This window comes from Monodon monoceros, unplaced genomic scaffold (genome assembly GCF_005190385.1).
Source record: "Monodon monoceros isolate NGI ecotype Baffin Bay Population unplaced genomic scaffold, NGI_Narwhal_1 Super_Scaffold_2, whole genome shotgun sequence".
Classification (NCBI taxonomy): Eukaryota; Metazoa; Chordata; class Mammalia; order Artiodactyla; family Monodontidae; genus Monodon; species Monodon monoceros.
This window is the reverse complement of record NW_021703776.1, coordinates 86,505,783-86,522,076: the sequence shown is the minus strand read 5'-3', so window position 1 is coordinate 86,522,076 and position 16,294 is coordinate 86,505,783. Positions and strand designations below refer to the sequence as shown.

The window sequence follows — 16,294 nt, the reverse complement described above, 5'->3', positions numbered from 1 at the left end:
TAAAGATGTGGTACGTACATACAATGGAATACTACTCAGCCATAAAAAAGAGAAATAATGCCGTCTGCAGCAACGTGGATGGACCTATAGAGGTTATTGTACTACGTGAAGTAAGTCAAAGACAAATATCATATGATATAATTTATATGTGGAATCTAAAAAAAAATGATACAAATAAACTTATTTACAAAACAGAAATAGACTCAGACATAGAAAACAAATTTATGGTTACCAAAGGGGAAAGTTGGGGGTGGGATAAATTTGGAATTTGGGATTAACAGATACATACTACTATATATAAAAGAAATGATGAGGACTTACTGTATAGCACAGGGAACTATATTCAATATCTTGTAATGACCTATAATAGAAAAGAATCTGAAAAAGAATACATATATTTTTATACATATGTACAACTGAATCACTTTGCTGCATACCTAAAACATTGTAAGTCAACTATACTTCAATAAAATAAAAATTAAAAAATATAAACATTAAAAATTTATAATATAGTTTATGCTAATAAGGGTGTGGTGAGATGGTCAGTCATCTGTTGAAGACAACAACAACAAAAAAAATTGATAAAATCATTCTAGAAAAGCCCCCACTCTATCTTCCAGGAGCAGTGGCTCTCGATCCTGGCTATCCAATTGAATCACTCTGGGAACTTTAAAAAAATACAATGCCTTAGTCCCCATCCCCACAGATCCTTATTTAATTGGCTTGGGATGGAGCCTGGACACTGGTGTTTTTTAAACTTATGGAGAGAGTGATTTGCCAATCCAGTTGAGAACCATTACTCCACAGATAACTTCAAGGTCTAGGATACAACAGAAATCCTACTTGAATGTGGGACCTGAAGAGCAGGGGTCCACTGTTTGGCTTCCCATATGGAGCTCTACCAGGCAGCCAGCTGACTGAGCTCCCAATATATCCATGTTCTGGGAACTCAGCAAAGAAAGAAGACTGCAAGGGTGTCAAGGCAGAGAGGGCCTAAGACAGACCCCTTGACCCAGACTGGCACAGCAGAGCAGTTGGTTTCTTATGTGCTTTCACAAAGAGAATCAAAGTTACATTTAAAAAAAAAAAAAAGTCAACATACCTGGAGTGGTCAAAATAATAGGGATGTGTCAGCAGCTATAGGCATGGTCCCTGGAGAGTAGGCAAGACCCAAGAATTTCTCATTAATGCAGGAACCAGATGCCTCCCGCTGATGCCTTAAAACTCCGTAAACCCTTAGAAGTTGGATGAAATCCCAGATTAAAAGCAAGAGAGAGGCAACAGAATTGATTGAGATTGTCCTGAATTGATAGGGAATAAGATTAAATTTCTTTCACTTTGGATTTGAGCTTAAAATTAAGAGTTTGCAGCCTGAGGTATTTGTACTCACTACATACACACATCATCCAGCTTAATCATCAAAAAAAATCCTAACAGGCAATCCTGTTATAATCCTAGGTTTATGGATGAGAACACTTTAGATAGAAAGCAATTTACATTTCTAACATTTTTTTGCTTTATATACTTTGATGTTATATGACCCAATTCCTAAGCGTTCATGACTGTTATACCTTTGTAATGGGATGCACCTGTTTTAATGTAAAAGGGTGTTTTATGTATCATTTAATGATTTTCATCTTGACCTCTTATTTTGTCTGATTATAAAATCACTACCCTACTGCTTTTTTTAAAAATTGTGTGATGTTTACTTTTGATGCTTCTGTAAGCATGCTTTTTTTTTTTTTTTTTTTTTTTGCTGCGTTGGGTCTTCATTGTGGTGCACGGGCTTCTCATTGCGGTGGCTTCTCTTGTTGCAGAGCACGGGCTCTGGGGTGCACAGCCTTCAGTAGTTGTGGTGCATGGTCTCAGTAGTTGTGGCTCGTGGGCTCTAGAGGGCAGGCTTAGTAGTTGTGGTGCACGGGCTTAGTTGCTCCAAGGCATGTGGGATCTTCCCGGACCAGGGCTCGAACCCATATCCCCTGCATTGGCAGGTGGATTCTTAACCACTGCACCACCAGGGAAGTCCCGGTAAGCATGTTTTTTATGTACCACTAACTTTTCCACGGTCAGCAGGTAATCTGGGAAGGGAGGAAGGAGAAAGAAGAAAGGAAAGAAGGAAGGAGGAAAGGAAAGGGGAGGGGAGGGAAGGGGAGGGAAACCCAATCATAGTGAGAGGGCGTTTTTTTTAACATTTCAGTATGAGTAAGTAGAAAAAAAAAACAAACTAAGAAAATAACAGTTCGGGGACTTCCCTGATGGCACAATGGTCAAAAATCCACCTGCCAATGCAGGGGACACGGGTTCGAGCCCTGGTCCGGGAAGATCCCACATGCTGCGGAGAAACTAAGCCCATGCGCCACAACTACTGAGTCTGTGCTCTAGAGCCCGTGCGTCACAACTACTGAGCCTGCGTGCGACAACTACCGAAGCCCCCGCACCTAGAGCCCGTGCTCAGCAACAAGAGAAGCCACCACAATGAGCCTGCGCTCCTCAACGAAGAGTAGCCCCCACTCACCACAACTAAAGAAAGCCCACGTGCAGCAACAAAGACCCAGCGCAGCCAAAAATAAATTAATTTAAAAAAAAAAGAAAATAACAGTTCAAATAATACAATAATATGATTGAATTAGTATATACCTCAAATTTTTGTACCCTACAAAGAAAACACCTTCCTTTCAATACTCTTTCATTGTAAAACTCATGGTAAGCCAGGAATTAAATGAAAAATTTTTCCAAAGATTATCTGCCAAAAATCTACAGCAAATTTCACACTTAATAGTGAAACATTAGAAATATTCTTTTTAAAATCAAAAGTGAGACAAGGATGTCCACTATCATTGTTTCTACTCAACATTGTATTGGAAGTTCTCTCCAGGTAAGTTTTTAAAAGAAAAAATAATGAAATGAAATTTTAAAAACAGAATAATAATAGGAATGTAAAGAAAGAGGGAAAAATTGTCATTTTTTATGATATTTGCATGGAATCCTGAAATAAACTGCAAACATATTGTCAGAATATATAATACACATGATAATTATAGAAATGAATTGCATTCCATACACCAGTCACAGAAAATATAATCTTAAAGAATATTCCACTTAAAATAACCAAAATAAAAGGTACCTAGGAATAAACCTCACTAAAGATACATATATCCTTTATGGAGAAAAGTATACAAATTTATTAAAGGAATTAAAGAAAACGTACAAAAGGGAGCATGTTTAGAGAAGGGGAGATTCAATATCATAAAGAAAACAAGCTTCCTCAAATTTATGAACTAAATGTAATTCTAACTAACTTTAAATAAGGCATTTGCAAGTTTGATAATGTCTAAAATTACTTGGAAAGCAAAATGTGAATAATAGTCATGATAATTTCGAAGAAAATCAAAGTGCATAACTTGTCCTACCAGGTTGTAAGTCTTATTATAAATGTATAGTAAATAAAACAGTAACATAGAGCAGAGAACCCAGAAACAGACCCAAACATTTATAGAAATAATATGAGAGACAAGGTCTTACAGATTAGAGAGAAAAAGAGGTGGAACAACTAGAAAGAAATTAAGTCCTACCTCAGAGCATACACAAAGCTCTATTGCAGGTAGAGTATAGACCTAAATTGGGAAGGTAGAACTTTTTTGTAAAAAGCATTTAGAATAATATCTAAGAGACTATAGTTATGACTATGGCATAGGGAAGGAACACATAAGACATAAAAAAGCACAAGCTATCAAGAAAAAGTCTGAAAAATTTGGCCATATTAATAACTTTTACTCATTAAAATGTAACATTTTTAAACGGTGAAAAGACACAGCCTTTGAAAAGATGTGCAATTCATATAACTAAAGAATTAATAACCAGAATATATAAATAAATCCCGCAAATTGGTAAGAAAAAGATAATAACCCAATTTAAAACTAGGCAAAACATATAAATAGGCAACTCACAGAAGATGAGCCATAAATGGCCACTAATCTTATAAAAAATGTTCAACTTTGGAGAAATCCAAAGTACCACAATGAGTTTACATTAACACCTATTGGATTAGCAATAAAAAGACTGTCAATTCCACTCGTTGCTGAAGATGTAGAAAAATAAAAACTCTTACATATTTGTGAGGGCACAGTAGGGTAACCAATATCTATCTGGTAAAGTTAAAGATTTGTATACCTATAACACAGCAATTCCACTCCTATAGAAGAATTTTTTCAGCTGCACCTTTTATAGTAGAAAAAAAAAGTGAAAACAAATTTAGCATTCATCAAGAGGAAAGTGGATAAATTGTGGTATATTCTTACAGTGAAATAGTACACAGCAGTGAGAAACCTTAAAACTAAACCAACACAATGTTCATGGATTAAACCCATAAACATAAAGTTGAGAAAAAGTTAATTGATGAATATATACAGTATAAAATAAAGTTTAAAGTCATGGTGAACAAAAGTGTATATTGTTTAGGGATAGAGACATGTACCAAAGTCTTTATCAAATAGAAGAAAGTCTCCTCTATTCCTAGATTTTTATCATGAATGGGTGTTAATCTTTGTTAAATGCTTTTTCTGCATTAATTGATCTGATCATGTAAATTTTTCTTGTTTAGCCTGTTATTATGGTAGATTACATTGGTTGATTTCAATTAGTGAATCAGCATCCCCGGGTTAAACTCTACTTGGTCATGGTGTATAATTCGTTTTATGTAGTGCTGAATTGTATTTGCTGAAATTTTTAAAGGATTTTTTGCATCTATTCATGAGTGATACTGGTTTGCAGTTTTCTTTTTTTGTACCATCTGACTTTGGTATCAGAGTAATATTTGCCTCAGAAAATAAGTTGGGAACTGTTCCTTCATTTTTCATTTTCTAAAAGAGATTATGTAGAATTGGTATGAATTCTTTTGTAAACATTTGGTAAAATTCTCCAGTGAAAGCACCTGGGCCTGGAGATTTCTTTTTCATAATTATGAATACTTTAATTCAATTTAATTATTCAATTCCTATAATACATCAATATTTATAGGGTTACTCAAATGATCTATCTCATACTGTGTGAGTTGTGGTAGTTTGTTTTTGAGGAATTGGTCCATTCCATCTAAGTTGTCAAATTTATGTGTGTAGAATTGTTTGTAGTATTCCCTATTATCCTTTTGATGCCTGCAGAATCTGAAGTTTCATCCCATTTCACTTATAATATTGGTAATTTGTGTCTTCTCTTTTTTCTGTCAGTTTAACCAGAGAGAGGTTGTCAATTTTACTGATCTTTTCTAAGAACTAGCTTTTTGTTTTACTGCTTTTTCTCTATTACTTTTATGTTTTCATTTTCAATGATTTTTGCTCTGTGTTGTTTCTTTCTGCTTATTTTGGGTTTATTTTTATTTCCCAGGTTCTTGAGGTAGGAGCTTATTGATTTAAGAATCCTCCTCTTCAGTTTCTATTTTTTTGTTTAACATCTTTATTGGAGTATAATTGCTTTACAATGGTGTGTTAGTTCCTGCTTTATAACAAAGTGAATCAGCTATATGCATACATATATCCCCATACCCCCTCCCTTTTGAGCCTCCCTCCCACCCTCCCTACCCCACCCCTCTAGGTAGTCACAAAGCACCGAGCTGATCTCCCTGTGCTATGCAGCTGCTTCCCACTAGCTATCTATTCTACATTTGGTAGTGTATATAAGTCCATGACACTCTCTCACTTTGTCCCAGCTTACCCTTCCCCCTCCCTGTGCCCTCAAGTCCATTTTCTAATAGGTCTGCATCTTTATTCCCATCCTGCCCCTAGGTTCTTAATGACCTTTCATTTTGTTTTTTAGATTCCATATATATGTGTTAGCATACGGTATTTGTTTTTCTCTTTCTGACTTACTTCACTCTGTATGACAGACTCTAGGTCCATCCACCTCACTACAAATAACTCAATTTTGTTTCTTTTTATAGCTGAGTAATAAATAGAACTACCATATAGTTCCATGTATTTTTAAATTCCCTTGAGACCATAGATCTCTCTTTAATTCTCCTAGGCCCAAAGATTATTTAAGACTGTGTTGTTTCATTTCCAGATGTTTGGAGACTTTTCTATTATCTGTTATTAATTTCTAGTTTGATTCCATTGTGGTCAGAGAACATACTTTGTATGATTTGAATTCTTTTAAATTTGTTAGGTTTCTTTCATGGTCCAGGGTATATGGTCTGTCTTGGCAAATGTTCCATGAGAACATTCATGAAACACTCTTGAAAACAATGTTTATTGGGCTGTCACTGGAATGGAACGTTCTATAAATGTCAATTAAATCCTACTGGTTGATGATGTTGTTGAATTATTATATACTCTTGGAGGTTTTGTCTAATTGTTCTATCAACTGTTGAGAAAGAGATGTTGAAATATACAGCTGTTTCTCCTTTCGGTTCTGTCAGTTTTTGCTTCACGTTTTGTAGTTCTGTTCTTTAGTGCATACATAGTTAATCACGTTATGTTTTCTTGGTGGATTGACCCTTTTATCCTTATTTAATGTATCTCTATATCTTGTAATTTTTTTTCTCTGAAGCCTACTTTATCTGATACAAATATTACCACTCTTCCTTTCTTCTGATAATGGTTGCATGATATATGCAAACACTTTTCCATTCTTTTATTTTCAACCTATGTTGTTAAGTTTCAAGTGAATTTCTTGTAGACATGATATAACTTGGTCATGTTTTTTTAACCCCCTCTGCCAACCTCTGCCTTTTAATTGGTGTATCTAGACCATTTACTCTAATGTAACTGTTGCTATGGTAGAGCTTAAGGCTGCTTTTGGTATTTTGTTTAGTTTTTTGGTTCTCTGTTTTCTATTTCCTGACTTCCTATGTGTCACTTGAACATTTTTAAAATTCCATTTTTATTTATCTATAGTGCTCTTGAGTGTATCTCACGAAGTAGCTTTTTTAGTGGTATCCTAGGTATTATATTATTCATATATGACTTATCACTGTCTCCCGGTGTTGACATTTTAACCGTTTGAGTGAAATGTAGAAAGCTTACCTCCTTTTAAGTCCCTTTACTCCTGTTTATAATTGCCTTAAATTATATATACCTTCTACATATATTGAGAACCACATCAGACAACGTTATAATTTTTGCTCAACCATCAAACATAATTTAGAGAACTCAAGATGAGGAGGAACTTCTATTGTATTTATCCATATTTTCACTATTTCCACTGTTCTTTTCTATGTTTCAAATTACCTTATCATTTTCATTGTTTCAAGAATTTTTTTTTTTTTGGCCATTCTTTTAGGCTAGGTCTGCTGTCAATATATTCTCTTAGTTTTCCTTCACCTGAGAATGTCTTGATTTCCTCCTTCATTCCTGAAGGACATTTTTACTGAATAGAGAATTCCAGATTGACAGGTTTTTTTTTCTTAGGACTAGAAAATGCTGTTCCATTTCTGTGGTTTCTGGCAGTACTATAGTTTCTGATGAGAAATATGCTATCACTTGATTTGTTTTTTCCTTATAATTAAGATATTGTTTCTCTCCTGCTGCTTTGAGATATTTTTCTTTGTTTTTTTGACAAAGTTTGATTATGTGTCTTGTTGCAGATTTATTTGGGTTTTTCCTGTCTGGGATTCATCATTTTGAATTTGTAGGGTTTTGGCTTTTGCAAAATTGGGGCAATTTTCAGTAATAATTTTTTAGCCCCATACTCTTTTTTGTTCTTCTGGATCTCTAATGACATAAGCATTAGATCTTTTCATATAGTCCTACATATCCTTGGAGCTCATTTTATTTTTCAGTCTATTTTCTCTCTGTTATTCAGATTGGGTAACTAAAATTGCTCTGTCTTCAAGTTCACTGATTTTTTTCTTCTGTCCTCTCCATTTTACTGTTGAGTCCATCCAGTAAGTTTTAAAATTTCAGTTATTGCATTTTCAGTTCTAAAAGTTCCATTTGTTTCTTCTTTATATCTTCTATTTCTTTTCAAGACTATTTCTTTGCTAAGATTGTGTCTCTTTTTCAGTTGTTTCAGTCATGTGCATAATTGCTTGTTGAAACATCTTCATCACAGCTGCTTTAAAATCCTTGTCAGATAATTCCAAGATCTGTTTCACCTCTGTGTCGGCATATGTTGATTGACTTTCCTCATTTAAGTTAAGGTTTTCCTTATTCTTCATAAGTATTGTTTTATTATTATATCTTAGACATTTTGGATAGTATGAGACTCTGGATCTTATTTAAACCTTCTGTTTAGTTGACCTTCTCTGACACCATGCCAGTTGGGGAGAGAGCACTGAGTCATTACTGCCAGGTGGAGGTAGAAGTCTAAGTTCTCCACTTGGCCTCTCTTGACACTTAGGGTAGGAAAAGTGGGAATGATGCTGTATTAATGCTGAGTGGGTGTGGAAGTTTAGGTCCTCACATGGCTTCCATTGACACTGCAAGGAGACAGGTCAGTGGTGAAGGTGCTGGACCTCCACAAGACCTCTGACACCACCTGATGGGAAGGGGAAAAGGTGCGTCATTACTACCAGGTGAGGAATGGCAGTCTAGGTCCCTAAGTAGCCTTCAATGATACTCTGAGAGGGGGTTCTTATTAACACTGGGTGGTGGTAAACATCCTGGCTCTCCACAAAAATTTCCCTGATACTATCACATCAGGGAAGAGAAGGGGAACATTGTTACAGCTAGAAAAGTGTGGAAGCCTTTGCTAACAAGGGTGAGAAAAAGGACGGGGCCAGAATTTTATTCACAGTATTTAGCTGGAGTAAAGCAGTCCTTGTCTAAAAGGTTTCTGTGTTGCTAGTCTGCTCCTTTCCTAGTCTTTTAGCTAGAAGGAGCAGGCTCTTTGTTGGAAATTTTGTTGTCTGTATCATTAGTGTTTTGGGGTTTTAGCTTCTCCAGCACCCAGTTTAGGATAACTAAGGCAAAAGGAGACCCAGGGAAATTACCATTATGTCATTACTCAGGTCCCAGGGTCCTCAGGTGGTCTGCCTTCTTCCTTCTAACTCTCAATCTTACCTTTGTTATATATATAATTTCTATGCTTTTAGCTGTGCTTAGTAGGAGAAATTGTTTTTTAAAAGCATCTCTTCCATATTGTTTGAAATTGAAACTATTATTTTTATATCTTCCCTTGTGTCTAAAATATTTTATAATAACTTTTAAAAAGATTAGATGATGCTGGTGAATCCTTGGGGCACAGCGACCCACTCTCTGCACCCCTACTTTTCCAGAGAGCATTGCCTCCCTTCTCCGGCTCAGCCTTGTACTCTCCTCCACGTTCCCCCTCCCAGCCTCTCCTACCCACCCCAAGAAAAGAACTTTAACCAGCTCCTGTTGAGAACAGGGCTAGGTGGAAGATAGGAGCCAACAGCAAATCGTGTTACATCCAAATTTGAGTTACGGGAAAGGGGATTATCAAAGGAAGTTTTGATATTTTTTAAAAAGGAAAGCATTAGAGGATTTTGATATTTAAAATATTTAACAATTAATGCTGTACTATGGGAAGGCTCTTGTTCCCATGAATCACCATGCACAGAGGATTCAGAGGAAAGACCATTTACCCATCCAAACGGGTGCATTTCAGTGTTTTAACAACCAGCATAGTCTTGCTCACACAAATCAGCCGAATACCAGCCTCGCCTATAACTGCTCAATTCTTCTTCTGCAGATGGCAGGAAGTGAAACCACAAAGACAATGAAAATTGCTTATAAACCTTTCATAATCAGAGTCAAAAAAGGGTGAAATAAAAGAAATACCTGATACTCTTTATTCCTTCATATTGCTAAAGGAATTTGAGGTATCACGTTGGTCAGAAGTTAAATGGAACTCTATAATTTTTTCATAATGAGAAGGACAAAATATTTCAATCCTGTAAAGTATACACTAATGCTATAAATGGACGCATTGAAATTTTAAGAGCACAATCTTCATTGTCTTTATCCCACAATCACTATGCATGTAGCAAGGCAGAGATCTTGGGAGATTTTGCCATCTGATATTTCAGAGCAGGAAGCAGCTAGAAAATTCATTCATAGCTGTGGGAAAAACTGAAATTCCATTTATAAAAGCTAAGAATAACTTACATTTTAAAAAAGATAGACACTATTCAGAGAATCACAAAAGAAACTGAGAGAATTAAGGCATATAGAACATTCTTTTGTAGGTAGTTGGTTGAGTGAGGAATAGCCAGGATCCATGGCCAGGTGAGACAAAGGGACTGGACATGATCAGAGCAAGTTTTCCATGTTAAGATCAAATGTCAGGTACGGGTCTACTTGCGGCCCTGAGGGATCGGAGGGAGGGTGGGTTTGGTGTTGGAACCTGGGCGACTGATGCTTGAGATCGTGTGTCTTCTGTGTTGGAGAGACCCTTTTTCACATGGAAATACCTGTTTATGTAGTGCTGTAAAACATTAAGAAAAAAAAGATACAGTATGTATAGTTAACCCCTTGGTACACTAAACAAAGAAAATAAACATTGCATGATGTAAGAACCAGAATAACTTTTAGAATTCATTCATAACAAACTATAAGAAATAAATGACACCCAAATAAGAAAAATAAGGGATGAGGTTGAGAATATATCATGTGCGTGGTTGGACAAACCTTGGGCCGGGTAGACTTGCCCAATGACCAGAAGGTTGCTACAGCAAGCAATTCCTATGCTACTCTTCTACCCTGCTCATTCATACCCTCTGTAATAATGCCCTGCACATATTCCTTTTCAATCATATGTGAGTAGACTTAGCACAGACACAAACACACACTCTGAAGTCCTTCCTAGAGAAAACTCATCTAATGCCCTTTAAGACTGGCTTGTTAACCAAGGAGGAAGACACCAAGGATGAACCACAGAGCTAGGTTCCTCTGGGGACTATGGAAGCAAGAGGAGTTTGGAAGATGAGACTGAAGGTGGAAGCATAGTGGCCACAGAGGAAGCCGAATTCTCAGTGGGGAGAAATCAGTGTAGGAGGGATTGAGAGAGTGAGGCAGAGGATTCTACAGGAAGTGAGCAAAATGGAGTGACCTATAAGATCGGGAAGACGCAGCTTATTAAACAAACCAATGCAATCCAAAATGTTAAAGGCAAAATGGACCTTTTTAAGGTATATTTAGAGCAAGAATGGCATACTCCTTGAGAAGATGAGATCCTGTTAACAGAGGACAAAAAAAGATAAAAGGGACTTCCTTGGTGGTCCAGTGGTTACGACTCCACGCTTACAACTGCAGGCGGCGTGGGTTCGAACCCTGGTTGGGGAACTAAGATCCCCACATGCGGCGCAGCCAAAAAAAAGAAAAAAGAAAAGGCTCCTCCTTATTTTCTACTTTTTTTTCATCATGGAGATATTTTTTTAAGCTGGAAAGGGTAACAAAAACATCTTAAGCAAATAAAGGCCCCGAAGAAGAAAGAAGACAATAGAAGAGCAGGCCTCCCTTCTACATCAGTTCCCTTGTCCACACCCAGGTAAGCTACCTCCCAGGGTGCTGAAATAACTGACAGAAGTAATTTTAGAGTGTCTGGTCTTTGAGAATTCATTGCAATGAGGAAAGTACTGGAGGCAAATAATATTGCCATTTAAAAAATGGAAATAAAGATCTACAAACCAGCACACCTGACTTTAAACCTCAGCAAATTCCAGTTTATTAAAGAAATGGTTTGTGCATTCAGAAAGAACTGTAGTGAGTGATAAGTGTTGGAAGGGATTTGCAAAGAAAAATTATTTCAAATTAACTTAATTTCCCTTTTACTTAGGCAGGGGTCAACAACCTATAGCACATAGGACAAATCTGGTCTGCAGCCCATTTTAGTAAATAAAGTTTAATGGAAACCAGCCCATGCCCATTCATTTACATATTGTCTATGGATGTTTTCACACTGCAATGGCAGGGTTGAGTGGTTGCAAAAAATTCTATGTTGTCCACAAAGCCAAAAGCATTTACTGTCTGGTTCTTTACAGAAAGCTTGCTGACCTCTGAGTTAGAAAATACGACTGATATAATGCAAGGCACGCATCGCAGTTTCTTGTGTGAATGCACTAGAGAGATGTGAGTAAGCGTCACAAAGCAGGTAGACTCTCCCTGGAAGTCAGTGTCCAAAGACTTGTCACAGGATGTTTCTCTTAGCCAAGTCCTGGGTCCCAATGTTGACAGCAACAATGACAAAGGCATAGGTGGCATGTTTGCTGGCTGAATAGAAATCTATAAAGTAGTAAATATGGAAGATGAATCAAGACCCCAAATGATCTAATCAAGTTGGAATGTGGGGCTGAAACCAAAAGGATAAAAAGCTGAAGATAAAAGTTGCATTTATGTAAAAAAAAAAAAAATCAACAGCACATATACTGGATGATATAAACTTGGTTTGGCAGTTCGTATGAAAAAAAAAAAAATGAGGGTTTAACTGACCCAGAGCCAGTAGTGTGATGTGATTTCTGAGAAAATCACCACAGAAAGATGTTGGCAAGATGGCAGGTTAGGAAGCTCCAGGCCCCTGTTCTCCCAGGGAAACATTAAAAGAAAAACTAGAGGGCTTCCCTGGTGGCGCAGTGGTTGAGAGTCCGCCTGCCGATGCTGGGGACACAGGTTCGTACCCCGGTCCGGGAGGATCCCACATGCCGCGGAGCGGCTAGGCCCGTGAGTCATGGCCACTGAGCCTGCGCGTCCGGAGCCTGTGCTCCGCAACGGGAGAGGACACAACAGTGCGAGGCCCACGTACCGCAAAAAAACCCAAAAAAAAAAAAACTAGAGACTAGCTAAAATAACTTAATAGGAGCTCTGGAAATCAGTCAATGATCTACAGCAACCAAGTGAACGCCCAACCATGAAAAAACCACATTAGCAAGGGTAAGAAATCTCATGTTTTTACTCACCTTTGCCCCTCCCCCTCCCAAGGGGCTGAAGTACAGTTTGGGGGAAGAGAGGCCTGGCTCCCAGTGCCCTCCTGAGAGCCCATCTAGGGGCAGCCTGATTGGCCTCTGTGTCACCTAACTCATAGCCCAGATGGCTAGAAGTGGCACAGCTGGGATCTCAGGCTAGAGGAAGCCATAGGAAGCAGTGGGCAGGGCTCCTGAAAAACCCTGAGGAGGCACAGACCTAAAGACGCCTGGGACAAGAGATTCTTACTTGAGGAACACCACAGAACAGCTAAGGCTCCAAGAAAAAGCAGGAGAAAGATGCTTAGGGCAATTAATACATTCATTTAAAAGCATCTGTGTATACTGGGGAACTGGGGGAAAGCACACACAGAGGTCAGGGAAAGGGCACGCCCGGAAAGGGACTGAAAAGACCCTGAGCCTTCACACTGGACTGACCCTGGGCTCAGAACATGCCCCACCAGTCAGCGAAGGGCGTCCCCTGCACGGAGCCAGTCTACGTCCTGGGAGAGGTAGCTGCTTTTTCAAATGCCCAATTTTCAACACGGGATCACAATGCACATAAAGAAACAGGAAAACCTGGCCCATTCACATGAAATAAATCTCCAGAAACCATCCCAGCAGAAAACAACCACAATCTTTTATGTGCATAAAAATTTACAATCATAATACCTAGCAGATATCCAGCACTTTACTTCTTACTTACACCATACCCTACCTTGCTGGTCCTGTATTATTATATTATGTATTACATTATAGTATATATATTACAGTAATATAGGATATTACTATATTATTGTGGGATGGGTATTATTATTCCTAAGGCTCAGACATTAATTGATTTGCCCAACACTGTACAGCCAGACAATAGTAGAAATGGAACCAAAATCCAGGTCTTCTGATTCCTAATGCAATGTTCTTTCCACAGCCCTGCCCCACGGGTAACAGCACCCCTTTGCTCTGGCCAGACTATGTTTGGAATGTAGTTTTCAACTCTAAGTATCCCATTTATAAGGAAGGATACAGGCAGAGGAGAGAAAATGAGATGGGAAAGGTCTGGGAACAAGACCTGTGGGAAGCCAGAACCATGATGAGCTTTGAGGACATGTCTGTTCCAGGGCTCCTGGGTTCCCTCAGGCTCTGAAGTGGCAGCTCACAGCCTTTAAAAGAGTGCCCAGAACACTTCACACATCCTGTGAGATGACATAGTATGTCTACTTGAGAATTTGGGATTATATCCTGGAACTTGAGTCTTGGGACTTGTAAAAAATTAATAACAGAAACCTCCATGAAGTGGAGCTGGGAGACCAGAAGGGGGAGCCTCTCACGCCCTGCGACCATAGCAGAGCCCCAAAGGAAGAAGTCTCCTCTTCTTTCCTGGCAAGGACTCAGTCAATGAAAAGCCATGGACTCTTGGTTTACTAAAGCTCTCCCAATTCCCTTTCCCTCTCTATAAGAAGCTTTCTCCTTCCTTTGCCCTGTGCGGCCTTGCATGTGGCTCACTGTGGTTGTAGACCCCGAAGTGATCACTAATAAACCCATCTTGGCTGGAGAAATACCTGGCAGTCTGTTTATTTCAGGCCAACAGATTCTAATTTATTGCTTCTGTCCTCCCTTATGAGTAAAATGCTGGAAAATACCCTATCTCGGTCAGCTGTCCTGAATACAGCTATACCTGAAGAGGGTGTCCACCTCTGAAATGGTTAGAAGGTGCCTGATTCGGGACCTTCCTTCTGGAGATGCCACCTACTGTGTCCTATTGTCCCTGGCGACCTAACACGTCTGTACTCTTTCTGGCTCCCGTGGTCACCTGAGGAAGCAGGGGATCCTCAAGTCTTCTTCTGGTCTCAGGCAGACCACCCCACCCCCCGCAGGCTACTAATGGTGGCTTCTCTTAGCCTCCAGGTCCTAGAGAATTCCGCCCAATTTATTCATTCCTCTATCAGTTGCTCACAGAGCCCCATAATGGGTTACTCTCTCCCTTTTCCATTTTCACCTCTAGCCCTTCAGCCTCCCCACACCGTTTAATGTCTTTACTCAATGTTCTTTATGAACATTGCCAGAGACAAAAATGCAATGGCCATGCTGTCTGTGCCAGAAGACATGCATTCACAAGTCTGTTGGGGAGTAAGGTGTAAAAAGGAGGTGAAGAGGAGGGGCTGGCCTGATCCTTCAAATCCCAAACCGCCAGGATTCTGCCAGACCCCCAGGGCAGGAGACTGGTCAGTGATATGAAAACTTCCCTGCGTTTCTTCACCTTCACTGAATGTAGCCCAAGTTGCTAAAACCTCCTTTCGAGAGCACGTGCCCCTCATCCCAGAACACCCCTGCAGGCAGTGTGGCCAGATGGGCAGAGCAGCAGTCCACTCTAAGTAGCTAAGCAACACTGCGCACATTTCTGATCTTTTTTAACTTTGTTTCTCATCTATTACAATGGGGGATAAATAACCGAGCCTGCCTCAAAGGAGAGATTCTCAACTTTAAACACACATTTAATTTAAAAAAATCAGAAACAGAAAGACAGTGGGAAATAGATATAATTATAATATTAATATTTATATGAGAACAATATGTAAATGACTCATACCTTTTAGGGCCTGATCCTCAATATCACCTATTGTTGATTCTGGGTGTGAATAAATGCTGTCTTCCGGAGGCCGAAAAGGCAAGTCTTTTGACCATGGACAAGACTCAAATAATGCAGAGTATTTCATGGAATCACTGGAATCCATGCCACTGAAAAATGAATGTATCTTTGAGATGAAATACCATCAATGGCCATATGATCATTGGGTTATCTTTGTCAAATCATTCAGTAGTTTGCAAACATATCACTGTTGAGCTAAAGTTTTCAATGATACATAGGTACCAAGACCTATTAGCAGCTGATATGTTAAATACTGTACATATTAGCATAAACTTCTCATCCATTATACAAAACATCACTGAATATCTTCTAAGAGCAAGGCATCCTGAGAGGTGCTGGAGTCTATAAAACAAGATGGGTCAGGCATGGATCCTAATTCCTAGGACTTCAGAATCAAGTGCAATTTATATAGGGCACTCCTTGCTATTTCAAGGACAGAGAAAAATGAAAGCGTGTTAGGGGGCCTGATCTGGACCACACATTGGGCATACCTAAGGCTAGTTTTGTGTCCCCCTTTTTAGGACAAGGTTGGGGTGTGACCTGGGTGCCTGAAGTCTCTGTGTCTGGGCCAGTGGGCTTCCTACCAGTTGGCTGCTCTCCTTTGGGCTCCACCTGCTTCCTGGCTTCCTCTGGGGAAAGCAGCTCCACTGAGGCAGAGCTCATCCTGCAGAGCGAGCACTGTGAACAGCTGAGCTTGGCTCATGGCAAGATTAAACATTATTTCTTGTATTTATTAATTAGCTTTTGTGAACTATTTACCTCTTTTCTTCATTTCTCTTTTGAGGATCTAAATGTTT

At 38.9% G+C, this 16,294-nt stretch overlaps 1 protein-coding gene across 2 annotated transcripts in view; it reads right to left on the bottom strand.

Moving 5' to 3' along the window:
• Positions 1-10,015: 10,015 nt before the first annotated feature.
• The window catches only part of LRGUK (leucine rich repeats and guanylate kinase domain containing), a 118,188-nt gene continuing 111,909 nt past the window's right edge, over positions 10,016-16,294 (bottom strand). For both annotated transcript variants that reach the window (XM_029233839.1, XM_029233840.1), the window contains exons 19-20: positions 15,438-15,586; positions 10,016-10,380 (exon numbers count right to left, since the gene is read on the bottom strand). In XM_029233839.1, the coding sequence (XP_029089672.1) occupies positions 10,250-10,380; positions 15,438-15,586 (280 nt within the window). In that variant the 3' untranslated portion in view covers positions 10,016-10,249. The remainder of the gene's footprint in view (positions 10,381-15,437; positions 15,587-16,294) is intronic.